The 26,354-nt window shown below is 35.9% G+C and overlaps 2 protein-coding genes across 2 annotated transcripts in view; one reads left to right on the forward strand and one right to left on the reverse strand.

Moving 5' to 3' along the window:
• WDR3 (WD repeat domain 3) overlaps positions 1–14,223 on the forward strand; it is a 36,388-nt gene extending 22,165 nt beyond the window's left edge. Inside the window, exons 20-26 of the mRNA XM_058166144.1 lie at positions 2,381–2,446; positions 2,944–3,036; positions 4,094–4,141; positions 9,359–9,402; positions 9,775–9,903; positions 12,200–12,293; positions 12,848–14,223. Of these exons, the coding sequence (XP_058022127.1) occupies positions 2,381–2,446; positions 2,944–3,036; positions 4,094–4,141; positions 9,359–9,402; positions 9,775–9,903; positions 12,200–12,293; positions 12,848–13,003 (630 nt within the window). The 3' untranslated portion in view covers positions 13,004–14,223. The remainder of the gene's footprint in view (positions 1–2,380; positions 2,447–2,943; positions 3,037–4,093; positions 4,142–9,358; positions 9,403–9,774; positions 9,904–12,199; positions 12,294–12,847) is intronic.
• A 533-nt stretch (positions 14,224–14,756) lies between these two features.
• The window catches only part of SPAG17 (sperm associated antigen 17), a 110,457-nt gene continuing 98,859 nt past the window's right edge, over positions 14,757–26,354 (reverse strand). Inside the window, exons 42-47 of the mRNA XM_058166149.1 lie at positions 25,442–25,546; positions 23,199–23,344; positions 21,016–21,185; positions 18,609–18,669; positions 16,540–16,713; positions 14,757–15,689 (exon numbers count right to left, since the gene is read on the reverse strand). Of these exons, the coding sequence (XP_058022132.1) occupies positions 15,582–15,689; positions 16,540–16,713; positions 18,609–18,669; positions 21,016–21,185; positions 23,199–23,344; positions 25,442–25,546 (764 nt within the window). The 3' untranslated portion in view covers positions 14,757–15,581. The remainder of the gene's footprint in view (positions 15,690–16,539; positions 16,714–18,608; positions 18,670–21,015; positions 21,186–23,198; positions 23,345–25,441; positions 25,547–26,354) is intronic.

The following is a 26,354-nucleotide window of genomic DNA, read 5'->3' on the forward strand; positions in this document are numbered from 1 at the left end:
TCTGTAGTTACATCTTAATTATACAGTTGCAAGAAAAAGTATGTGAACCCCTTGGGATTACGGGGAGTTTTGCATGAATTGCTCATAAAATGTGCTCTGAATGTCATCTAAGTCACACCAATAGAAGAACACAGTCTGCTGAACATAATACTATACAAACATTAGATGTTGCCATGGTGTAATAGCACATAACATGTAAACATTCACAGTGCAGGGAGGAAAAATTATGTGAGACTTCTCCCAGAGCTAATTGGAGCCAGGAGTGAGCCAACCTTGACTCCAATCAGTGTGATGACATTGGATGTGTTGCTGACAGCTGTCCTGCCCTTTAAAAACACACACCTGTTGTGGGGTTACTGGTTTCAAAAAGCACTGTCTGATGTGAACCATGCCTCGCAGAAAAGAGCTCTCAGAAGGCCTATGAACAAGAATTGTTGACTTGCATGAAGCTGGAAAGGGTTACAAAAGTATCTCCAAAAGCCTTGATGTTTATGTGTCCACGGTAAGAACTGTCTACAAATGGAGAAAGTTTAGCACTGTTGCTACTCTCCCTAGGCGTGGTCGTCCTGTAAATGACTGCAAGAGCACAGCGCAGAATGCTGCATGAGGTAAAGAAGAATCCTAGAGTGTCAGCTAAAGACCTACAGAAATCTCTGGCACATGCTAACATTTTTGTTGACACATCTACAATAAGGAAAACATTAAACAAGAATGGAGTACATGGGAGGACACCACGGAGGAAGCCATTGCTGTCCAAAAAGAATATTGCAGCACGTTTGAAGTTTGCAAAAGAGCACCTGGATGTTCCACAGCACTACTGGCAAAATATACTGTGGATAGATGAAACCAAAATTGAGTTGTTTGGGAAGAACACACAACACTATGTGTGGAAAAAAAAAGGCACAGCACACCAACATCAAAACCTCATCCCCACTGTAAAACATGGCGAGGGAGCATCATGGTTTGGGGCTGTTTTGCTGCCTCAGGGCCTGGATGGATTGTTGTCATTGATGGGAAAATGAATTCCAGAGTTTATCAAGACATTTTGCAGGAAAACGTACGACCATCTGTCCGCCAACTGAAGCTCCACAGAGGATGGGTGATGCAACAGGACAATGACCCAAAGTAATTCAACAAAATAATGGCTTCAACAGCACAGAATACGCCTTCTGGAGTGGCCCAGTCAGAGTCCTGACCTCAATCCGATTGAAATGCTGTGGCATGACCTTAAGAGAGCAATTCACATCAGACATCCCAAGAATATTGCTACACTGAAACAGTTTTGTGAAGAGGAGTGGTCCAAAATTACTCCAGATTGTTGTGCAGGTCTGATCTGCAACTACAGGAAACGTTTGGTTGAAGTTATTGCTGCCAAAGGAGGGTCAACCAATTATTAAGTCCAAAGGTTCACATACTTTTTCCTCCCTGCACTGTGAATGTTTACATTTATGTGCAATTAAACCATGGCAACATCTAATGTTTGTGTAGTATTATGTTCAGCAGCCTGTGTTCTTCTATTGTTGTGACTTAGATGACGTTCAGAGCACATTTTATGACTAATTAATGCAAAACCCCACGTAATCCCAAGGGGTTCACATACTTTTTCTTGCAACTGTATACATAGTAGGGCTTTTTTGTAAATATTTCAGATTCCACAAAAAAAGAATCTCTGCTAAAAGGCTTACCGTGCATTTGATTCTAGTACTCCCTTATATTCAGCGTGTTCTACCTTTATTACGGTCAGCAGAATTAAGCATATAAAAGTCCTTCAGTAATCAGCATAAGCTTTCAAACTAAATTCCAGGTTTTTTTTTCTAATCCAAGATTCCCATTGCTGTTTCAATGTAATATTTAGTCTTTTGGTCACAGAATAGCACATTATTCTTTTTTAATTTTTTTAGTTAATGAGGAATTATTTCATTTGTTTCTTGATTTTGCCTTGGAATTTTAAGAGCATTGTTTCAGTTCTGTATATTGCATGCTAATATTTAAAAAAAATTAAAAGTCTAAGAGAACATATGAACATATACAAACAGAAGATAACGCAAATACTGTGTTTTCAGAAACAAAGCAGAAATTACTTCATTTTAGCTAGAAAGCAACAGTCACTAATTCTGCCATCCCTGTCAGCCTTAAGCTTTTTATACCATTTTGTTTATCCTAAGTTTTGTGGTCCATAAAAAATCTGAAAGTATTTGCCCTGGGCTATCACAGAATTTATTTATATACAAAAAGATACGAAATTCAAATACAGAATAGTATGTTCAATCAAATGTTCAAATCAAAATGGACCTAAAATTTTAGTAGACATATTTAGATTTCCAGAGATGTACCCCTATTTTACAGATGTTAATTTTAAAATGCTTTTGTTTCTTCCCAGGTTCCTGGTGAGATTCAGGGTGAGGCTGGATTAGCTGGGAAGAAGACTATTGAAACTATCAAGGGTGTAAGTTTATTTTTCCTAGAATTTTCTACTAAAAGGGAAGATTTCTTCTTTTTTAAAAATTGCAAAATATTCATATCTCTCCTTTTAAAAAATCCTTTACATCAATTGCTGATCGGAAAGTTGTCCAAATTAAGTGCAAACTTTCTAATGCATTGAATTAGACTAGTCTATCTATTTATTTGTGTGTGGTTTCAGTGGGAAGCAGACCTATGAATGAATAAGAATCAAAAACTTCATCTCATTTTTCTACCAATTGAATAATAAAGAAAGAAATATTAATGTTTCCTTAGACACTCCTTCAGGAATTTTGTTAGTGCAACGGCAGGATTTGAAACTACTACAGTATGGCATACGGACATTCCTTTCCCTAAAACAAAATGCATTTGATATTTTCCAGCATTGCAATTGTAATGACTCTAGATTGCAATTATTTGCTCTGTTACTTTTCTATTTAATTACTACCATGTGTTTTGGGGTGTTTTCTTTTTCCTCTCTAGGCTGAACGAATCATGGAAGCCATTGAACTCTACAGGGAGGAGACTACAAAACTGGAAGAGCACAAGGCCGTCTGCAAAGCTGCTGGAAAAGAGGTCAGGAAAAAACAAGTTGTGTTTTCTTCAGTGTAGTGCGAGCAAACCTATTTATTATCAGAGTGAATATTACAGAGCTGAAAAGAGATATAACTTAACCTTTGCACCCTCAATCTTATACATACTATTCAGCTGATCTTGCTGTCTTTGAGATCCATGCTCTAAAGTGGATATTTATTTATTTATTTATTTATTTATTTATTTATTTATTTATTAATCAAACTTATATACCGCACCATCTCCCGTAGGACTCAGGGCGGTTCACAGGCATATTAAAACAATATAATAAATAAACATTAAGACCCAGTTAAAACTAAATATTATCATGTATAAAAGTGCATTAATCATTTACAATGAAAAGTTCTTCCCATTTAATGTGACAGAACCATCCAAATGAAAAGTTAAACCCAACTGCTGCCTAGGAATGCAGGAAAATCCTCAATTATTTAAATTGGATTACATTTTTCTCTTCAATTTTCATCCTTGGCCAAGTTGAAAGAAACTTTAGAAGAGGCCCTATTTATTTATTTAGCATATTTCTATAGCTGCCCATTTACAAACAGTTGACTGGGTGGCGTACAACACAAGAGTTGAAAACTCCATTACAGTCCAAAAACAATGAAAAATACACAGATAAATGAACAGATGACATCCAAGAAAGTGGGAGGGCAAACATATCAGCCCACCTTCCAGACTCCCCCTGGGATCTTCCTTCCTTCCCTCCCTCGGGTAGTGAAAAAAACACATTTTATGGTACACTTCAAATATTTGAAAGGATCTTATATAAAAGAGGGTCCGTATCTATTTTCTCTCTCTCCAGAATCACAATCCTGTCAACGATCCTTACTGTTTGGTTAGATGTATAGTTGGATAGGGTAGATTAAATGTATGTTTTATGAAACTAAGTGAATTTGAGACATGTTTTATAACTAAAAAGAGCTGTTTCTTTTTTCAGGTAATGAAATGATGTATTTAATTTTTCAAAACAAGATATGTTAGCAAATTACTTTTGAACTTTCATATAAATTGGTTATTATAATTCAGTTTATTTCTCCAGGTTCCTCTTCCTGTTAATCCAATTCTCCAGGCATATGGCAATATTTCAGTAAGTCTACTTTTAGTCATTTGAAGGAACTTTCTTGGCATAAAAACAGATCATAAATAGAGGTATATATGTCATATAATGGTCTGGGTAGAGTTTATAATGGATTGGAAATCATGTTTGTGTGTTTCTTTTTTTATTCTTTTCAAACGTAAGTGTTCTTATAATTTCATGTTTTGGTAACTTAAAATTTCCACGAGAAATATAACCTTAGTGCCATTTTGGGAGCATCTTCAGGGCTGCCACTTACATTCTCTTTTTTTGTAAAGAGGCAGAATTATTTGACTTATCAATCTTTCTGCTGAATCCAACTGTTTTCTTTTTCTTTCTTTTTTTTAAAGCCTTCTCTTTAATCGTCATTTTATTTTTCATCCAACATAGAACTAAGGAAAAAATTCCTGACAGTTAGAACAATTTAATCAATGGAATGATTTGCCTCCAAAAGTTATGGGTGGTCCATCACTGGAGGTTTTTAAGAAGAGATTGGACAACCATTTGTCTGGAATGATACGGGGCCTCCTGCCTGAGCAGGGGATTGGATAAGAAGACCTCAAAGGTCCCTTCCAACTCTGTTATTCTTTTCATGCATGTATGAGATAGATTTCACATGCAAACATTTAAAAAATTGGTATATTTGCAATCTTGAGATTAAATTTTATGTGTTCATATTTTGCCTGAAAAACTTAATAGATCTGTCTCTTAAAAACTGTCTTGTTATTATAACTTAGTAACCTACTACAAATCTTACTAACTTACTTAGTAACTTACTACAAATCTACTAATCTTGCTTAATAAAGGAATCTTCAAGATACTTTGCCTTTTCTCACATTTACATTTTGTTTTGCTATAGTAAATCTGGCAGCTAATAATAAAATAGAATTGATTACTTACATCCACCTTATGTAGTTCTTGGGACAATAGGCAATAAAGCGACCATAAAATTAATTTACAAAAGGAGTTGTGTAATTTTTTTTTCTGATTTCTTTACAATCTGTTTTTCAATTTTTGTACTTACAAATTGGTACATATTGGTAACAGTTCTGTTTACAGTAATTGTTCCTTTAATTACAAAGGAGTAATTAAACAGACATTGCTACCAATATGTACCAATTTAATTACTAAGCTCTAACACAATTGGTAAATATAATATAAAAATGGTGGAGTACTATCTATAAATTATTATTAAGGGTTAATTCTTGATGATTTTCTGAAATAAATAGAATAAAGAATTCTAAGTTGCCTCATCAAATCTGGATGTAAGGTCTTTTCCCTATTTATTTAGAACTTCTAAAAGAGCTGAAAAACATAAGGTAATTTTGGATGAAGATGGAAGATATGTAATAATTGTTGGAAATCTTAATGAGGAAAAAGTGACACTTGTTAATTTATATTTACCGAATGAAAAACAAAGAGAATTTCTTGAAAAAATAACAAAAATTTTGGAGAATGAAAGTGTAGGGAAAGTAATTGTGGCTGGGGATTTTAATTTAATCAGAGATAAAATAGACAGTACTAATCCCACCCGCTGTGGAGGAGCAAATAAACTGGGGATTTTAAATATGTGGATGCTTCGAAATGGCGTGGTTGATGTGTGGAGAGAGGTTAAAGGAATTGAGAGAGTATACACTTTTTTTTCTAAGATATATAATACATATTCTAGAATTGATTATATTTTTCTTTCTAAAGATTTGTTGAATAATGTGGATAAGGTAGATGTGGGAATTTTTAAAGATTCTGATCATGCAGAAGTTATGGTGGACTTAGATTTTAATTTTGAGAAAAAAAGAAGCTATTGGAGATATGACGAGAAATTGTATAAAAATGAAAAGGATAAAAAATGGATACTTAAAAAATTGGAGGAAAGTTGGAGATTAAATGATAACGGGGAGGTTAAATTTGAAATTGTTTGGGATGCGATGAAAGCGGTGTTTAGAGGGGAGAGTATTAAATTATCAAGTAGGAAATATAAAAATTATAAAATTAAAATGGAAAGAGATAAAAATAAGATTAAAGAATTGGAAAATCAATTTTTGCTTACTAAAGAAAAAAAAAATTCTTCAGGAGCTTAATATGTTAAGAAATAAAATGATAGAAGAAGATACAGAGTTAGTAAAAAGAAATTTGAGATTTTAAATAGGAATTTTTGAATTTAGTAATAGAAATTCTAAATTATTGGCAAAGATGGCGAAAGATAAAAGAGAGAAGAGAGAAATTGGAGTTTTGATAGATGATAGAGGTATAAGATGTTATAAAATTAGAGAAATGTGAAGTGGTTAGAAACTTTTTTCAGAATCTATATTCAAAGAAATCAATTAATCGGGGAAAATTGCAGAGTTATTTAGAAAAGTATGTGGTGAAAATTGATCAAACATATAAGGAATTGATGGAAGAAGATATAACACAAGATGAGATTAATGGAATAATACAAAAATTAAAATTAGGGAAAGCTCCAGGTGAGGATGGATTACCTGTTGAGTTTTATAAAGAATTTAAAGAATTAATAATACCAAGACTGCAAAAATTATTCAATGGAATATTACATGGTGGGGAAGTACCTTCGTCATGGAATAGAACGGTGATATCCCTAATTCCTAAACCAGATAAAGATTTAGAAAGGATTGAGTCCTATCGGCCCATTTCTTTAATTAATCAGGATGCAAAGATATTTACTGCTATTATAAGTAATAGATTAAATAGATTTATAGATAGATATATAAGTTATAATCAAGTAGGCTTTGTGAAGGGTAGATACATGAGTGATATTGTTAGAAGAGTATTAAATATTATAGATGTAGCTGAATATAATGGTGATAAAATTGGTATAGTATCATTGGATATTTTTAAAGCTTTTGATTCTGTACAATGGGAAACAATTAAAGTAATTGTGGAGGCTTTAGGCTTTGGTAATAAGTTTATACATGTTATTTCAAAATTGTACCAAAAGAGCAGTGCAAGAGTGAAGGTGAATGGAATATTAACTGAAGAGATAAAATTAGAAGCTGGTACGAGACAAGGATGTCCCCTGTCCCCAACATTATTTTTATTGGCTATGGAAATATTGACAAAAATGATAGAAAAAGATGAAGAACTAGAAGGATATAAGGGGTATAAGATAAATTTGTATGCGGATGATACTTTAATTATTTTGAAAAATGTAGAGAAAGATTTGAAAAAGATATATAAGCATTTGATAGAATTTGAAGAAATGACAGGATTGAAAGTAAATTGGTCAAAGTCAGAATTATTGATGGATAGTAATGGTAATGAGTCTGAGAATATGCAAGAGCAATTTGGGATAAGGATTAAAACACATTGAAATATTTGGGTATAGTGCTTTCACTTAAGGTTAAAGAATTGAAAAAACTTAATTATGATGTGGTGATTAACGAAATTGAGAAGAAGATAGATAAATATAAAATTTTAAAGTTGTCTTGGTTTGGTAGAATTGCAATGTGTAAGATGATGCTGCTGCCCAAGTTCAACTTTTTATTCGAGATGCTACCACTAAATCTGACAGAGAAAGATATTGAAGGATATCAGAAAAAACTGGATAAATTTTGCAATGGTAGCAAAAGACCCAGATTAGTGAAGAAAATGTGGTATCAAAATCAAAAGGAAGGCGGATTAGGAATCCCCAAATTATTTAATTATTACTGTGCGTATGGTATCCGGATAGTGGTAAAAATACTTAAAGGTGAAGATAATTATTGGAGAGATTTAGAGTTAAGGGATATAGAGAAATTTGGATCAAGGTGGTTTTTAGATAAAGCAAATTTAAAATGTGTAAGTAGAAGTTATTGGTTAAAGGGATTAAGTAAAATGTGGAACAAATTTGTTAAAATTTTAATTCCGGATATAATCTTTTTGGGGGAGACAACTGGAATTTGGCGATTAAAATAATATAAAACGTAATGAAGTGATTAAAGAGGAAAATATAGAAATTATTAAAGATTGGATAAAAGTTATGGGAAATGAAAGGAGGAATAAAGAAATTATTGAAAAATTAGGGTTAAGTTGGTTTGAAAAATACAGATAGAAAATGGACAAAAAACTAAAGGAAAATTATTCGATAAATAGATGTGAAACTGAATTTGAATATTTAGTATCTCGGATTATGAAAGATGAAATTGGGCTAAAGGGACTCGTTAGTAGGGTTTATAAGATTATAAATTCTGATGAAAAATTACAAAGAGTGATGAGGACAAATTGGGAAAAAGATCTTAATATTGAAATACCAGAATCAGATTGGAATGTGAATTGGAAGAGTAGAATTATGAGAACTTTATCTATAAGGATTAAAGAGCACAATTATAAAGTTGTTTGGAAATGGTATTTGACTCCAGTAAGATTGTCACAAATGGATAAAAAAACTAGTAAAAAATGTTGGAGATGTGAGTTGGAATTGGGGACTTATGAACATATGTGGTATAATTGTGATAAGGTTAAAAGTTTTGGCAACAATTGAGAAAATGATATTTGAAATGATGGGGAAAGTAATAACATTGAGAGTGGAAACTATATTATTGTTGGTAATTAAGGAAATAGAATTAACAAAATATGAAAAAGAATTGATTAGAATTATGATTATAATAGGTAGAATTATAATAGCTAGATATTGGAAACTGGATGTGATTTTTAGAATAGAAGAGTGGAATTCTGAAATGTGGAAATTAGCTTTAAATGATAAAATGACATGTGATATTAAAATTAGAAGTGGTGTGTATAAAGAAGATATTTTCTGGAAGACTTGGAAACCATTTGTGGACTTTGCGCTTGGAACATTGGACGCTTCAGTACCTGTACCTCGAGAACGTGGATTTTGGCAATCATGAGGATATATCCGAAGACCCAAATCTTCCTTTTATGTATAGCACAAGGGTGTAATAATGTATTTTCTTTTTGTTTGTTTGTTGCAAAAAAAAAAAAAAAAAAATATAGAACTTCTAAAAGAGCATATTGCTTTTGATGTATGCATTGACTTCTAATACTTATATTTTTAATATTTTTTTTGGACAACTGGCCCACATGATAATACACTTATCTGAGCTCCGGTTGGGGCAGATGTGAATATGACATGAGATGGTCACTTCTCTGTGATAGTTGTTTGTGTAGTGAGATACAGAGAAAAATAGTATATATCCTAAAATCTGTGAGTGAAAGTTAAGAATTTGAATTATTTACTGAAGCTTATGATAAAATTATTTTTGTTTTTCCTTGCAGCCTTCTGCATATGTATTGGATGTTCTCAAAAAGGTGAAATCAAGGTATGTTTGTAGAAGCTTCTTACCAACAACATCTTGAATTTCTTAATAGCTTGTCTAATGGGAATTGCTGAGTTAAAAGCTAGAATGGTCTCAGCAAGTTAAATCTACTTTGTATGAATCCCACACAAAACCCCTATTTTCATAATCTGTAGTTTTGTCAAGCTTCCAAATATACTGCATTTAGAGAATGTGCCCTAATAAAGTATTGAATGCTACTGTTTAATGTATGGCTTCCCTTTGCCTTGAACGTCTGCTTTTCTGCCCTTGATAAGAGAAAAACATTATTGCCAGGTTGCTGGGTTTTTCTTTTTAATGTTGTTGCTGCTTGATATGGAAATGATGATCCTATTTCTCTCTCTTTCTCTCTCATAGTGAATTGGAAGAATCCCTTTTGGTTTTGCCTTTCTCCTATGTGCCTGACCTTCTAATGCTCTTCAGTCAATATTTCGAATTGGGTCTAGAGGTAGAGTTGCTCTGCCGGGCTCTCTTGTTTCTGCTCAGGTAAATTGAAAGATTTTTTTAAAAAAATCAGGTATATTACTATTTTCTTTTAAGACTGAAATTGGCTAACTTACCTTAGATCAGCGGTATCAAACTCAAAGCCTGCAGGCTGGATCCAGCCCATGGGGTACTAAAATTTGGCCTGTGGGGCCAGCCTGGAATGGCAAAGGACCAGCCTCTTCCACCCAAAACGGGGCCTGAAAATGCCCCCCCGACCCATGGAGGAGAATAATGCTGATCCGGCCCTTGAAGAAATCCAGTTTGACACCCTTGCATTAGATTAATATGGGCAACCTAATCAAAGTTTGGCATGCTGAGAAAGCAAGTTTGAATTTAATTAAAAAAAATAAATTAGCTCAATTTTTGTGCATAGGTTAGTAGTTTTGGTTTAGTCACTAGAACATAAACACACAGGTGAACGTTGCTGTTTTATCATTTTTGTTGATTTAAAAACATACACCAGTAGAATCAATCTCTAGTCAATGAACATTTCATTTAAATTGGATATCAGTTTCCCCAATCCCTTTGTCTAATGCAGCGTTGGCGAACCTATGGCATGCGTATCGGAAGCGGCACGCAAAACCGTCCCGAGACAAATGCGCGCTTTCGCCGGCTCCTTGTCGCGTTCCTGTGGTCAAATGCGCACCGGTCAGCTGGCTGTCGGGCGCGCGCGGTGCCGGTGAACTGCGCATGCACGAGGTGGCACGCATGCCGGAGGTTCAGCATCACGCATGCGCGAGGTAGCACGCATGCCAGAGGTTCGTCAACATGCATGCGCGATGGACTGCTGCACTTCTGGGGTCGCGAGCACCGCATGCACGACGGGCAGCTGGCTGGCGCATGTTTGACCACAGGAACATGATGGGAGCCAGCGAGGGTGCGCATTTATCTCGGGACGGTTTTGCGTGCCACTTCCGGCATGAGGGCGGCACGCAAGAACGTGAAAGATTCGCCAACGCTGGTCTAATGCTATAGTCCATTACTTCATATTCTTTGATACCTTGTAATTGGCAAAAGTACCTGGCAAAACTGGCAATAAAGCCTGGCAATATCGAACAATTGTTCTTGTAAGCAACCCTGATCATGCACATTCAATTAAAAATGGAAAATGATTTTTACTTTGTGAATTGCTTTAATGTTGTTGGCAAGTGGTATAATTGAGATTTATGTATTTGCTTGCTCACTTGCTTGTGATTTCTGGGTAGTGTGCAAAAAACAAGCACAATAAAATGTTCTTCATAATAAGATTAAATTACTAATGGCTATATAACACATTAAAAAAATGTTCCTTTAAAAAAAAGGAACTCCATGTTATTAAGACTGGATGAAAAAGGTGTGTTTCTAAGCCCTTGTTAAAAGTCTGTGGATTGGCACCTCTCTCTCCTATAGAAAGTGAGGTCTACATATGAGGCTCAATCAGGGAGAGAAATTGACCCCAAGTAGTAAGCAGGTGAACCAGCTGCCAGTAAACACAGGCCTTATTTTATCTCAAATAAAATCTCATTTGAGGTTGGCTTTCTCCAGATGTTCCAGGACTTTCAAACAACAAATAGCATCTTGTATGTATCTGGAAATGAGTCAACAGGGTAGAGATTTCAGAATAGGGAGAAAATGGCCTCTGCAGGATAAAGTGGAAGTTGCAAGTAACACATGGGATAGCTCTATGTAGAGCTTATTAAAAATTCAAGCTTGGAGGTTACCAGCAGGTGTGTTTTGGTTTTTAGATTTAGATTAAAGATTTGTAAAAAATAAAATGTAACAGTGCAGGAATTATTTGTGGTTTTTTTTTTTCCAAAAGCCACATTTTTCCCACTATGATGTCAGGGGCTTGAAGCAAAGTGAGGAATGAGAAAAAAAATGACTGAGGCTACTTTTTTCCCCCTGCCTCTTCTCACTCAGTAAGCTATCTGAGGAGTCAGAGACTCGCTATTATGCTTATTATAATTAGCCAACTTTATTTAATCTATCTCTGTCTATTTGAATGCTTCCCATCTCTTTTACTCCTATCATTTTAGTTTTATGGCCATGTTTTGGTAGTGGTTGGAATTTGCAAAAGGATTCTTTCCCTTTGCTACTCTTCTGCCATTTCAGGATTTGTTATTTCTTTCCATGGGACATGAAAATAACAGCCGAAGTTTCCCCATTCTCCCTTCCTGCCCTGGGATTTCATTTTCATACCATGGGGACCTGTTTTGTTTCCAAAGTTTAGACAAACTTCCTCCTGGATTAGTCGGATCCAGAACCAATATCTTGATAATCTAAAAAAATTAATTTTCCTGCGTTTGTTCCTCCTTAGGATACACTTTGGGCAGATTACAAGCAATCAGCTTCTTGTTCAGGTGATGGAGAACCTGAAAAAAACTACCCTTTCCAGAGTCAGTCAAGTGAAAGTAAGTGTGCAGTGGCACAATATTTCTGAATGTTTAAAAATTGGTTGTTTAGAATTTAGAAGCAACCTGGTTTAGAATTCTGGTCTGATATCTCAATCTCTGCAGTTCCTTATCCGGTGTCATGGAAGGGGCAGCAAGGGGATATCTCACTGGATATCATCTGCATTGAAAGTCAGGAGCATCCTCACAGCCCCAGCTCGTGTCTCATTCCTTCTTTCCCTAGAGCTAGGAATATGGATGGAATGGGGTGGCAAAAATTCCTGTAGTTTGCTTTCTCAAATAGTGAGAGGGTAGGATTAAAGCTTGCTGGTGTTTGAAAAAAAGAGGAAGATTTGCTGGATAACCTAATACTTAGCTGCTATGATTTTTCCCCCAGTTTTGAATTCTATCTGAAAGATAACATTGCCGTTATCTTACACTTTTAAAGTGAATGTCAGGATTACTAGACAATTAAGCATTGAAATAGTAGCAAGTGGATATGGAACCAAGTAGATGCTTTAATGGTTTTCCCGGTCTTTTCTTAAAGTTCACAATTTATTTGTATTTACTTTTAGGATGTTCTGGGATTTAATATGGCTGGTCTCCAATTTCTAAAAAGAGAAATTGAAGCCAGGGATGAAGTGACTTTTTTTGCTGATGCTACTGATCGATTTGAGGAGAAAAAGAGGAAGCGAAAGAAGAAACAGAAGATGATTCTTGCAGTGTTATGAAGCGTTTCGCTGAAGGAATTATTGCTGCCCAAGAACACTGTGATGCACAGTTCCACCTCCTGAAGGGGGAGTGACTCTCAGGGACTTGGGAGAGGATGAAGGAACCAGACAAAAATCATGCTGAGTTTTTATCCACGATATTGAGATGGGTTGCAGGAGATCAGGACTATCCCTTTCATGTGTTCCCTGCTTTTGACTGCTACAACATTTTCTGATCTGCTGCTTTTGCTCTTCTTTAAAAAGCCACCTCCTATCCCAGGACTCCACATTGACTCTCATCCCACTCGTCATAATGATAAATCATACAGATAGAGCTCTTTGCTCTCTTGCTGGATATATTAATTGTTTTTACTTTGTTTTACAACAACATTGTACTCCCCACCCTCTGAAAAAAAGAAAAGAAAAAAACAGCAATTGTTCAGATTTGATCTGGCTATGAATGACATGCTTCTCACAATATAGCATTTTAGCCTGGTCTGAGAATAGACTTTTCTTTGCAGTTTGAGAAGGTTTCATTTGTACTTGCTTTTCAGCCTTATTTTTGCTATTTAATGAATTTGTCATTTTAGTAATAGCAGTTTGTAATTGACTCATTATTTTCTTATCTTAGTTTTGGGATGGAAATGGGATTGAGTGTTTTACTCATCTAAATGAAACACTATATTCTTTTCTCATGGAATACAAGATTGTTAGGATTATATCAGGGATGCTATTCAGCAGGTTCTGACAGGTTCTGGAGAACCGGAAGCAGAAATTTTGAGTAGTTCGGAGAACCGGCAAATACCACCTCTGGCTGGCCCCAGAGTGGGATGGGAATGGAGATTTTGAAATATCCTCCCCCCAGGAAAAGGGAGGGAATGGGGATTTTGCAGGATCCTTCCCCTGGAGTGGGATGGGAATGGAGATTTTGCAGGATCCTTCCCCTGAAATGGGGTGGGAATGGAGATTTTGCAGGATCCTTCCCCTGCTATACCCACAAAGCCACGCCCACAAAGCAACACCATGCCCACAGAACCGGTAGTAAAAAAATTTGAATTCCACCACTGGATTATATGTTTTGAGTATTGAGCAAAATTGTGTATTAGTTGCCATTTGCAATTCCATAAATCATTCTGCTCCTCTATGATACAAGCTCTATTGTAAGCCTTGAATTCCCAACTAACATATAACTAACATCTTCCAGCTAACATATACAAGTTAAAAATTAGTTCTCCAGATGTGTAATATGAGATGGAAAACTAATCTAGCCTAATAAGGAATCTGATTTCCTCATTTAACCTTGAACACTAGCACCAGAAAATTCAGGAAGTTGTTCAGCATAAATACCTAAATCTTACTACTTTTCTAGGGAAGGCACATTGGCAGAATTTCAAAGTAAGTATTAATAGGTTATCAATTCTATGCCAGTATCAAAGTTAGCTGATTTTGATGAATGCTAGTGATGTTCTCAAGATATTTGAGATGTTGCGCAAGTTCTTTGTGCTTTTTCACTTTCAGCAAGGAGAGTAGCAATTTGTTTACTTTCTCTTTAAATTTTCATAAATCCAAATCAAGAGATTCACTGTAATGCAGAATTTTTCTTATTTATTGCTGCATTTTTATATTAAGATGATATACCCACAATTGTTTACAATACCAATTTATATACAATGTGTAAATATTAGTTTAAAAACAATTTTCATTAACCTTCGAAAACATCGATTTAACATTCTTTGCATATTAAGAATGTTAGCACTGCAGGACTGTCATAATATTGGTAAAAATTAATCCGGTCTGCTCTGCAAAACAAATATAAAAAGTTATATAAGCATATGGACGAATTTCTAAGCAAGTTTTTAAGTACACTAACTTGGCTGTCAAAATGCATAGGCCTGTTAAATTCAGAAGGTAGATATAATCATTTATCTTATCTACCTTGTGCATTTAAAGTAAGTTAATGTAATAATGAAAGTGGATGTTTGCCTTTGACATTTTCTTAAATATGGAATTCTTACTTAATGAAGCAGATGGCTTGAGACCATTTGTGGTCTCTGCCCTCCTTTGAAAACTGGTGACGGGAAAAAAAGTCTGTCTAAAAGAAACAAAAGTCCTGTCCTGCCTCTTATAGATCTCACTTTCCTCAAAAAATGCCAAAGACAGACTACTGCTTATCCAATCATTCTAAAATTCTTTCAAGTTAACTCTGCAAAAAAACCTTGCATATAATTTGAATTTATGAATTTCTGTAGTTTTTAATCTGCATTTTCTGGTCACTAGACAAATATATTTCAAGTATTTTCTTGACTCAATTGTGATATCTAACACTTACGGTAGGTATGTATTTGGCTGTTTGAATATTCTGGTGCTGTAATTCTCTCATTTAAGATCTGTCCTCATCAATGCCATTCATGCCTCTTGCACCCAAATGGACTCTTGATTGCCCTCCACTCCCAACCCCCAGCTTTCCTAACCCCTTCCCCACCAGTACATCCCAAGCTCCTTACTTTTTCCTCCCAATAGTGGTTTAATTGCCAAACACAAGCTCTCCTTTTAATATGGTGAAACCCAGACTTTCCATGCTGAAATATAATTGCTTACATTAATGAGGAAGCTTGTGAGGAAGTATTACTCTAAACTGAGAGACTGGACTTTCTGGAATCAACTGGATGCTGGAGGCCTGTCCTCCCTTGGGATAGTTTGATGGTCTCTCATCATAGACGATGTCTGTTAAGACTGGTGAAAAAGCAAGTTAAGGAAATACAAGCCTTGAGTGTATAATAAAAACATAATAAAGCATAAAGACTGTCTTTAAAAAAAGAGTCTGCCCGAGCCACTAAATTCTTTCATTTTGGCAACACAAAAAGCATTGAGAAAATACGGAGAGAGAGATGAGGTTCCAGAATGTTTTCTTTCTTACTCAGTTTAGCAGAGAAAGTAATAAAAGATGTCCTTGTGTCAGCTAGCTTACATTTTTGTCCATATGACACAGGATCATAGACCACACCAAGTAAACTGTTTATAGTTCCTTTTATGTTAAAATAGCAACACATGTTCGACAGTGCTGGGGCTGATAATGAAATGCCACATTATTCTCAGTTGTACAAACCAGTAATGTGTGTTTGTGCTTTCAGATATCTCCTGAGAAATGCAATTTTCCTTAATATAGGAAAAATTAACAGGACAACAAAAGAACACTCTGAAAAACTCCAAACAAAGCCTTTGTTATAAAATAGATTGAAGTGATGTTCTGGTTCTTAGAAATAGGAGCAATGTAATCGTATATAAACACCTCTTTTTGATAATATGCCAGCAGCTGAAGTGAACAATAGAAAGTAGGCATGACTGCTCCTATAACAACTTCCAAATAAACATGCATAATGTTTATGATGGATATTGCCTTGGAAAGGTTTTACTCTGAAAGATAGTACTAGAAATAAATAAAAATAACAAGGGTGGGATACTAAATAAGTAAATAAGTGATTTAAAGAAAGGTAAAATTGCTACTTGTCAGTGGAGTAAAGACCATTAGTTTATCCTATATAAATTCAATGTAGAACAAAAGGAAAACAAAAACACTGAAGGATATTTGCTTCCACAGGAAGAAATAGTGTTTCAGTTTCTGTGTGAATTTCAATCTGATGGGAAAGCTTGTCCCAGCCCTCATCTCCTTCCACTCCAACAGCCATGGCAAAAATCTCTATTTCCAGTACAGTTTGCAGTCCAGCAGCCACCTAGAAAAGGCAGATCATATAATTCATCATGAAAAAAATTAGATTCTTGCCTCCCACTCCCCACTATCTTGCCCTCTTTAAATTATTCTTAACCATCACCCTAAATAAACTTGCTGGTAAGTTTGTTTCATTTGTGACTTCAATTTTCACCATAACATATCTACTATAAACTCTTCTTCACTTGAAACTGTGATAAGAAATGGCTTCTTTGGAGCACAGAGTCAAAGAAAGCTAAATCGCATGTAATTTTCTTGGCTGTGAATAGTGCCAAACCATTTTTATGGCAGTATATCTTTCAAATGCTCAACATAGAATTTCCTTCCAGTTCCTATACTGCATAATCCCGAAGCTGATGATACATCATTTGAACACAAAGAAAACTAAAGAATTGTAGATAAGCAGCATGTTAAAGGTAATTTAAAGGATTTCCCACATTTAGGAAAAGGAATGAATCCATTTTTTTTAAAAGCTGCTGAAATCTGTTCATTAGAAAGAAGATGAAGTTTTCTTAAAGCCTATACACTACATATAGGAGATTGGTATTAAGAAATCTCAAAAAAGGAGAATTACTACATCATTCTGTTAAGATACAGCAATCAGCCCATTTGCCCCAACACCCACATATAGGCTGCTTGGGCACATATTGTCTAGAGTAGCATTCATTTTTGGGGCAATTTGTTGGCTAAATGAAGAGACGCCTCAGTTTGCATCAGACATTCTCATGTTCCAAGGACTTCTATAATCTTAGTGGGAGAAGGAGAAGATTCTCCTGAATGTTCCGCATATTTGTATATGATCTTTCAGAATTGCTTGAAGAGTTTAAAAAAAAACAACTAAGCTCAAAAAATGTGATCATTGGTCTCCACTACTGAAGAGTAAAAGGCAGCACTTTTGGTATTCTGCTTCATCTGTCTAACACAGGCTTTCAGAACTCTTGTTTTATTTTATTTTATTTTATTTTATTTTATTGCTATTTGAAAAGAATACATCTCAATAAACCTGGAGTGTCAAATCAATCCCACATAGAAGATAATCCATTCTATGCCTCTTTCTTAATTTGTTGCTAGTAGGTTAGACAGATGTGGTCTCTTAACTACTGCACAGAACCCCTGTGATTGGCCATTAGCCTAGGGAATTCTTTAGTACTGATCATTAATTTATATTATATCTCTCTAAAATTATTCTATCTGTAGCTTATAGGGAGAAATCTTTAATAAGATTTAATTTAATAAGAAACCTTATTAAACTACTAGTTAGGAGAAAAATCTTCTGACCTTTTCCAAAGGTTGCACTTCCATTTTTTATTGGAGTTGGAAATGTGTAGAAGACAAAAGGCACTAATGCTAGAGGACTCATCCAATTGCTTAGTATACTGATTTCTACTAATCACTAATCAGGACCTGCATTATTCAGTGACAATTCAAAGGAAATAGACGCAAGACGGGTATTAGCTAAGAAGTCCGTAATATTCTGCCAGTTCAAGATTATTATTATTATTATTATTTATTACATTTTTATACCGCCCTTCTCCCGAAGGACTCAGGGCGGTGTACAGCCAGAAATAAAATACAAAATATGTACAGTTAAAAACAAATTAAAACAGCAAAATTACGAAATCGGCTGATAATTAAAATTAAATTTAAAATATTTAAAAATATTAATAAAACCCCAATTTAAAATCAAACTATTATGCCAGTCCCGCTGGAATAAATAAGTATGTTTTTAGCTCACGACGGAAGGTCCGAAGATCAGGCACTTGATGTAGGCCAGGGGGGAGTATGTATGGATAGCACGTGGACTCAGTTGTGAGGAAAGGCCCATAGGCCATATTTAAGAAGAGTGGTCTGCCTATAGAAGAAAATCAATTTGAATTATTTAAACACCCTAAGACTTACAGGCCCTGGGGTGTAGTTCACTCGCAATCCTGTAGAAGGTGGTGGCTGTTTCACCCGAAACCTGCCAAGTAATAGAATCGTTAATTTCTTGTTTTGTGCTAAATCAGAGAAATAAGAAGCAGACCATGGAAGAAGATGGGTCCACACAGTCGTTGGCTTTCATAATTATTAAGATATTTTCAATCTGGGTCAAGAATAAGTTCAACCATGAAAAGCAAAGTTTAAATTCACACCTTAAGAAGCCCCAAAAGAATGGGTTACTAAAATTACATTTAGCCTTTTCATTTCTTAGCTTTATCTAAAATATATTTTTCAGTCTGAAGAAAGATATTATATAGTGTGGCTTGATATTTCTAGTGAGAGAATAGCATATTGCTTCCATGTAATTAGTATTTGAAAGCTCATTTTACTGGGCCTCATTTGAAGCCAAGTGTTTGATTGGAAATTTGCTCCCACTGCAACCTATATGCATCATAAAACAGATGCAGCCTCCCTCCTAATCTCTTCAGTCTGATGACAGATAAAAGTGGTCTCAAACAGAATATGTATCTAAAGGACCAAAGTGAGACTGGTAGATAACCTATGTAAATTTTAACAACCTCCAGCTGTTATCTGTAGTCTCTATTGCTAATAAGGGAAAAGGCAAACTAGTAAAAAGGCAAACATCTTGGCCAAGGGATCAATTGAGGACTTCTTATGCCACCTGAATTAATGAGAATATTTTTATGTAATTGTACAGAAAACCTGGATCCAGACTATGGACATATCACCTGAGAAAGCTTCTCAGATGGACGATTAAGAATCAGCCCAATGGTAACTTAGATCTCTCCAGAAATAGAGTTTTAAAACTGTATCTTCAGTCTTGATGGCTGTAATTCTGATTTAACAGCCATGTGGGGCACAGTGATTTTGCCTATTAAACATACTGTTTGTATCATCAAACCTAGGAATGAAATTGTCATGCAATTAGAATTTCTGGAGGAAAGGGCCAGTGAGAAACAAAATGTTTGCTTCATTTAGGCAAAAACAGCTGTCCAAAGAGCTTAGATTGGCCCCCTTCATACTCTTGCTGGTGACCTCATCCATAGCCCAAATTAGACTTTCCTGAATAATAAGATTGTGATGAACATCGACAGAAGGAAAAAAACCTCCCACATGACAACTTGTAAAATATCACCAATGCTAGCATGATAATTCCTTCCCAAAAGGAAAATTTCACTATGAACTCTCAGCCCAGATGCAACTTTACAGATGTAAACCAAAAAAAATGTGTTTGAAATCCACTACATTTCTTTCTGCATTGGATTGAAGAGGCAAACTAAGTAAAGGTGAAGGTATTGGAACTTTCAGCAGGTATGTCCAAGTGGGTCCATAACTGTGGTGGGTTGCTACCGGTTCTCCCCAGTTCAGGAGAGCCATTAGTGGAGACGTTGAAGTGACAGTGAACCGGTTCACTCCAACCATCATCTGGGCCCTCCCTCCCTCCCTCCCGCCCCTGCACTATGCCTACCTTTATTCCTTCATTTTTAGCACAGCTTAATGGAGCGGCAGAGCGGATTGCAATGCCTCGTGCACTGCAAAGCCTCGTGCAATGCATGCAAAGCGTGTGCGCGAAGCAAACTGGTGGTAACACTGGTTAAAACCCACCACTGGTCCATAAGCCATGTTGTTGTTAGTTGCGAAGTCGTGTCCTAAGCCATGTAGTTGGAACTAAATGGGTCTTTGACCATAATAATTATCTTGTTCTTTATAAATGCCAGGGAAGATAATACCGGGTATTACAGTATCACCTTTATTCTAAATTCAAATGATTCTTCTGCTGCAAAAGGACCCATCAGAAATGGAATTCTATCTCATGCCACTGCAGAATGTAGTTTCAGTGACTTTCACCATTCGTTCCATGTTATTCTAACAGAACCTTGGACATTAGAAGTTTGTGCATCCTTGCCGGTTCAACTAAGTCACTAAATGCTAACACTACAACAATGAGGAGAGAAGGGAGATTAGGTAGGCATTTCACTTTTTGAACAAATACTTTAAGGCAACAGATTTACCACTGCAATGTTTTGCCGTAAAAAGTGCCATCTGTGTTATACAAACTATATGCATGACTCATAGAAGAACCTGGCTACCACAAATGCTTCTATTTTGAAAATTATTATTATTGATAAAAGTCAAGTCCATGGGTTGGTGCTATTCTTGTATATTATATACCTGCAGTCAAAAGAGAGAAATTATCCTCATTCTTCCTCTTTGAACAATTTACCACTCTGACATCGTTCATATAGAAAAGAATCTCAGTTATCTGCAAACAATTCCATGGCATATCCCCAAACAACCAAAAAGCAAAATATTTTGATGTGTTATCCTTTAGCAGATATAAAACTTGCTAGTAATATATACAAACCTGCAGAAGTCCATTCCAACATTCTTCAAAGCCACTGTGGTCGAATAAGTGCAGCCCTCCTTAAGAATGCCAAATGTCACCTTTGGTGGGATAAGAAGGAATCCTGACATTTTCTGGGAAGGAGCTGTGACAGAGCATGTGCGGACTTTGCCAGAAACAAGGTCTACATTCTTCACAAACAAGAGAGATTATTTAGGAAGGACAGACAGATCAAAACTCTTAGGTCATATATCTGTTGATAAGAATAAAGGTATTTATAGATTGATATTCTACCCATTCATAGCGGCTAGTAATACTTCAATTCTAAAATGAAGATTGGTATTCTGAATAGGCTAAATATAATCATTTTTGTCAATTGGAACATAATATATTAATAATATATAATTAATTATATAATTAATATAATTATTAATTATAATATAACATAATTTATTTATTTTTATTAATAATAATAAAGTAAAATAAAATAAAAATAAATAATATAACATAATATATTAATATATATATATATATATATATATATCTTGAATTATAAGTGAACTTGCCCATGTGAAATCAGTCCCGTGAATAATTTAATATGTACAAAAATGTAACAATGTTTATTTGTGTTCTATAGTATGGATTTTTTTTTTATTTGCATTTATATCCCGCCCATCTCCGAAGACTCAGGGCGGCTTACACTATGTTAAGCAATTTGAACTTATGGCATGAAAGTCTATTTAACCTTCAGTACGCTCGTGGATGAGAAACAGAAATCTGTAATATAATTTTTGTTAAGGGTTTTATTTTTGTTTCAGTAAAATTATACTGCACAGCTCCTTGGACACTCAATGCATATTGAGTATTATTCCATAATGACTGATAGTGCTACTCTTACTTTTCAGCTGCCATCAAGCCTCTTTTAGTCTTACACAATCAGATGGACAGGTCTTACTAAATTAAGCTATGGTTAATTATCATTGGACCACATATGAGGAAAATAGGCAGAAAAAATCCAACACCAGAAGGAGATGTTCACAGAGGAAGCATAGATTTGAAATAAACTCCTTTGTTCCCAATCTTAGCTTCTTCTGTCCTTGTGGATGAGAGGGGCAAAACTCCTTTTGTACTCTGTATATAAGCAGCTCAGAGGGTGGGGATGAGGAAAAGTCCATTCCTAATCCATCCAATGCAGTCCAAACTACAAGCATTCCAGGATGACAGAGTGGATTGGAGTACACGGTTGTCCATTTGCTCCAAACCCTTTGGCTACTGTTTAGTGACAGCTGGAAAAACCAGCTAGCTAGTGGTGTGGGAGGAATCCAATACTCTTAGGTACTTGAGTTGCTATTCTACGTCTGTAACCTTTAAGTCATGACTTGTTATATCTGATATCCTGATAGGGAAGGAAAGGAATATACAATGGTAGAGGGATGAGTTTGTATGCTTCTTTGTGACATTCTGTGACAGCAGCTTTCTAGATTCCAAACAAATTTTTTTTAGATAAATTCTAAGATAAAATGATCTAGGACCATGAACATCTCACTGGCTCTTTGATTAATATGCCATCCCTTAACCAAATGGTTGAACTAGCCATGGATTGCAGGTAGGATATGTTCTTGGATCAAGTTCAACATTAAATTTCCTGCCCAGCCAAAATACCCCTCTGAGTTCCATCGATTGGATTTTAAGCTCAACAATGCTGATATTGAATAAGTGCCAAAAAGGCACTTCCCTGGAGTGGGCTGCTTTAGGAGGAATATAATCATTATAAAGCATTTATTTCTTATAAACATATTCTACCTTTCCTCTAAAGAACTTAAAAATGGTGCTTATGGTTCACTTCTCATGTGATCCTCACATTAACATCACTTTTGAGATAGGTTGAGCTGAGGAAAAGGAATGCTTCTAATTCAACTAGCAAACTCCATGAACAAACTATGATTTGGGAATTTGTCCCAGTCCAATACTATAATCCTTGCACTGCATTGGTAGGAAAGCTCAACTGATTGCAGACTCTGCTGAAATGTCTTAAACTTGAGAACTGGATAGAAGACATGGTGATGCATCTTTCATACCTCTTTTAAGCATGATCATCTTAACTAGAACAAAAAAGTTTGAGGAGACAGAACAATTCTAAATATAATGAAGGTGAAGTCAAGGAAAATTAGAAAAAGGTAATTGTACTGTGGGAATTATGTTACTTTTTGCCTTGGTACTGATTGTGGCTTGTTTCTTTGTATCAAAGCAGGCAATTTCACTTTCTCTTTTCTTGGGGCTCCTGTAACATCCAGAAGAAGTGATTGAAGTTTTGGATGGATCTGGACTCCCTTTTCACTTCCTTCTGCATCTACCGAGAAGGAAAAGAGTTTTAAGACTACAGTATATCCCCTAGACTAATTCTACAACTCACTGAAGAGGTTAGGGTACAATGAAAACCAAAGTGATGAAGGAAGACAAGATTTTTTGTGGTGATGCTCTCTGAGATCACTTAAGAGAAAAAGAACCTGACTGGTAAAAAAAATGGATTTTTATTTGATAAACAATTTAAGGCCTTAAAGGAATATTGATACTTTCAAAGGAAAGAAGGTGGCATCTATTTTCAGCTAGAACTAATGCCACTCTTTCAAAAGGCACCAATTGTATTATTAAATATAGGTAAAGGTAAAGGTTCTCCTCGCACGTACGTGCTAGTCGTTGCCGATTCTAGGGGGCGGTGCTCATCTCCGTTTCAAAGCCGAAGAGCCAGCGCTGTCCGAAGACATCTCCGTGGTCATGTGGCCGGCATGACTCAATGCCAAAGGCGCACAGAACGCTGTTACCTTCCCACCAAAGGTGGTCCCTATTTTTTCTACTTGCATTTTTTTTTACGTGACTTCGAAACTGCTAGGTTGGCAGAAGCTGGGACAAGTAACAGGAGCTCACCCCGTTACACGGCAGCACTAGGGATTCGAACCGCCGAGCTGCCAACCTTTCGATCAACAAGCTCAACGCCCTAGCCCCTGAGCCACCGCGTCCCCTATTATTAAATATATTAAGTGCCAAAATTTTGCTACATCTCTATTCTTTGCTATGTCAGTAGCTCAAAAAAATTAATCTGGTCATCTTCGATCAAACTCTAAACAAAGCAAAATGCCTATACATAACATAACATAACATAACATCAGAGTTGGAAGGGACCTTGGAGGCCTTCTAGTCCAACCCCCTGCCCAGGCAGGAAACCCTACACCATCTCAGTCAGATGGTTATCCAACATTTTCTTAAAAATTTCCAGTGTTGGAGCATTCACAACTTCTGCAGGCAAGTCGTTCCACTTATTAATTGTTCTAACTGTCAGGAAATTTCTCCTTAGTTCTAAGTTGCTTCTTTCCTTGATCAGTTTCCACCCATTGCTTCTTGTTCTACCCTCAGGTGCTCTGGAGAACAGCCCAACTCCCACTTCTCTGTGGCAGCCCCTGAGATATTGGAACACTGCTATCATGTCTCCCCTAGTCCTTCTTTTTGTTAAACTAGACATACCCAGTTCCTGCAACCGTTCTTCATATGTTTTATCCTCCAGTCCCCTAATCATCTTTGTTGCTCTTCTCTGCACTCTTTCTAGAGTCTCAACATCTTTTTTACATCGTGGCGACCAAAACTGGATGCAATATTCCAAGTGTGGCCTTACCAAGGCATTATAAAGTGGTACTAGCACTTCACGTGATCTTGATTCTATCCCTCTGTTTATGCAGCCCAGAACTGTGTTGGCTTTTTTAACAGCTGCTGCACACTGCTGGCTCATATCTAGATGGTTATCCACTAGGACTCCAAGATCCCTCTCACAGGTACTACTATTGAGCAAGGTACCACATATACGGTACTGGTGCATTTTGTTTTTTTGGCCTAAATGTAGAACCTTACATAAACAATAGATTTTCATTTTAGGATCCAGGTAAGATACCAAAGGAATAAAAAAGGAATTTTATTCTAGAGTTCTGTTTTTGCAGAATTATGCAACTTTTCTAGGTGGAAGGCTTTTGTGTGGCATGCCAGAAATTTAAGTAACAAATTAAATAGAATTAATGCAAATTAATTCTATTAATTTGTATTACTACTATTCAGTCTTGTATTTAATATTTTCCCTTTTCTGTTACATTAAAAATCACAATTAAGTCGTAACTTTTGTAGATACCTGAAGCCATTTTAATACTTTAGGGATCAAAGGCCACAGGTGAATTGTCTGCATTTTTAAACTAGTTTTGGGATCTCAGAATACTGCCAATACCGATGATAGTGGATGCTGTGATTTGCTATATATCTCATTTTCTCCACTGTGTTACATATTTCAGTTTATTCATAAATAGTAAGGTATCTGTGACCCTATATAGATATACAGTAGATATTTTTAACATGTTATAAAGTTCTATTAATAACTGCTTTTTTCAAAGAGTCCTTTAGAATGGTTTACCGTTTGTAAAACGGGATGGATAGGTTTCAGCATAGATTGAAGAAGAAATGGTGTTTGGAGGCAGTTCTTTGGAATGCTTACGTCTGACCAAGCCATCACTGACTCCTAAAACATAAATATAAATTCATCTGAAGCATTTCTATTTTGCTATATATTTATTAAACAACTTTATATAACTGCCCAATTCAGTCAGAGGTGGGTGGCTTACAAAATTTTCAAAATGCACAATGTAATAAAATTCCATTAAAAAAACCCCATCCCTCCCCCATGGCAGCAACAGCAAAATCAAATCAGCCATTACGACAACTTGCCATGACCAACACTCCACAGGCCAACTTGCCACGGGACAAGATATACCCTAATATCAAAGAAATGGTGGAATAGAATCATTAAAGAAAGAATACAAAAGGAGGGACAAAATGAAATGTGAATAACAAAAAATTAAATTGTTTTAAATAATTAAATTGAATTGTTGAATTGCCCTGCAGCAAATTGTCACATGGTGGATTGGACACAGCAAGTTGTCCATTGGTGAGTTGGCCATGGCAAATTGGCTGGTGATGGGAGGGTTGGCCATGGCATGTCCCATTCCACACAGTCTCATTTATAGTCCATGGGCCTAGTGAAACCACATTTTTAGGGTTTTTTGAAAAAGCAACAGGGAGAAGACCAGGGGTGGGTTCTAAATTTTGTTACTACCGGTTCTGTGTGCATGGCTTATTTTGTGCGTGTGGTTTGATGGTCATGTGACACTGGGCATGGCTTGGCGGTCATGTGACTGGGTGAAAGTGGCTTGGCCATCATGTGACTGGGTGGGCGTGGCCAATAACAATAAATAATAAAAATAAACAAAGTATACAAAACAATAAGAGGTACCAAAAACCAACTTTCACATTTTACACACACACACACA

This window comes from Ahaetulla prasina, chromosome 2, assembly GCF_028640845.1.
Source record: "Ahaetulla prasina isolate Xishuangbanna chromosome 2, ASM2864084v1, whole genome shotgun sequence".
NCBI lineage: Eukaryota > Metazoa > Chordata > Lepidosauria > Squamata > Colubridae > Ahaetulla > Ahaetulla prasina.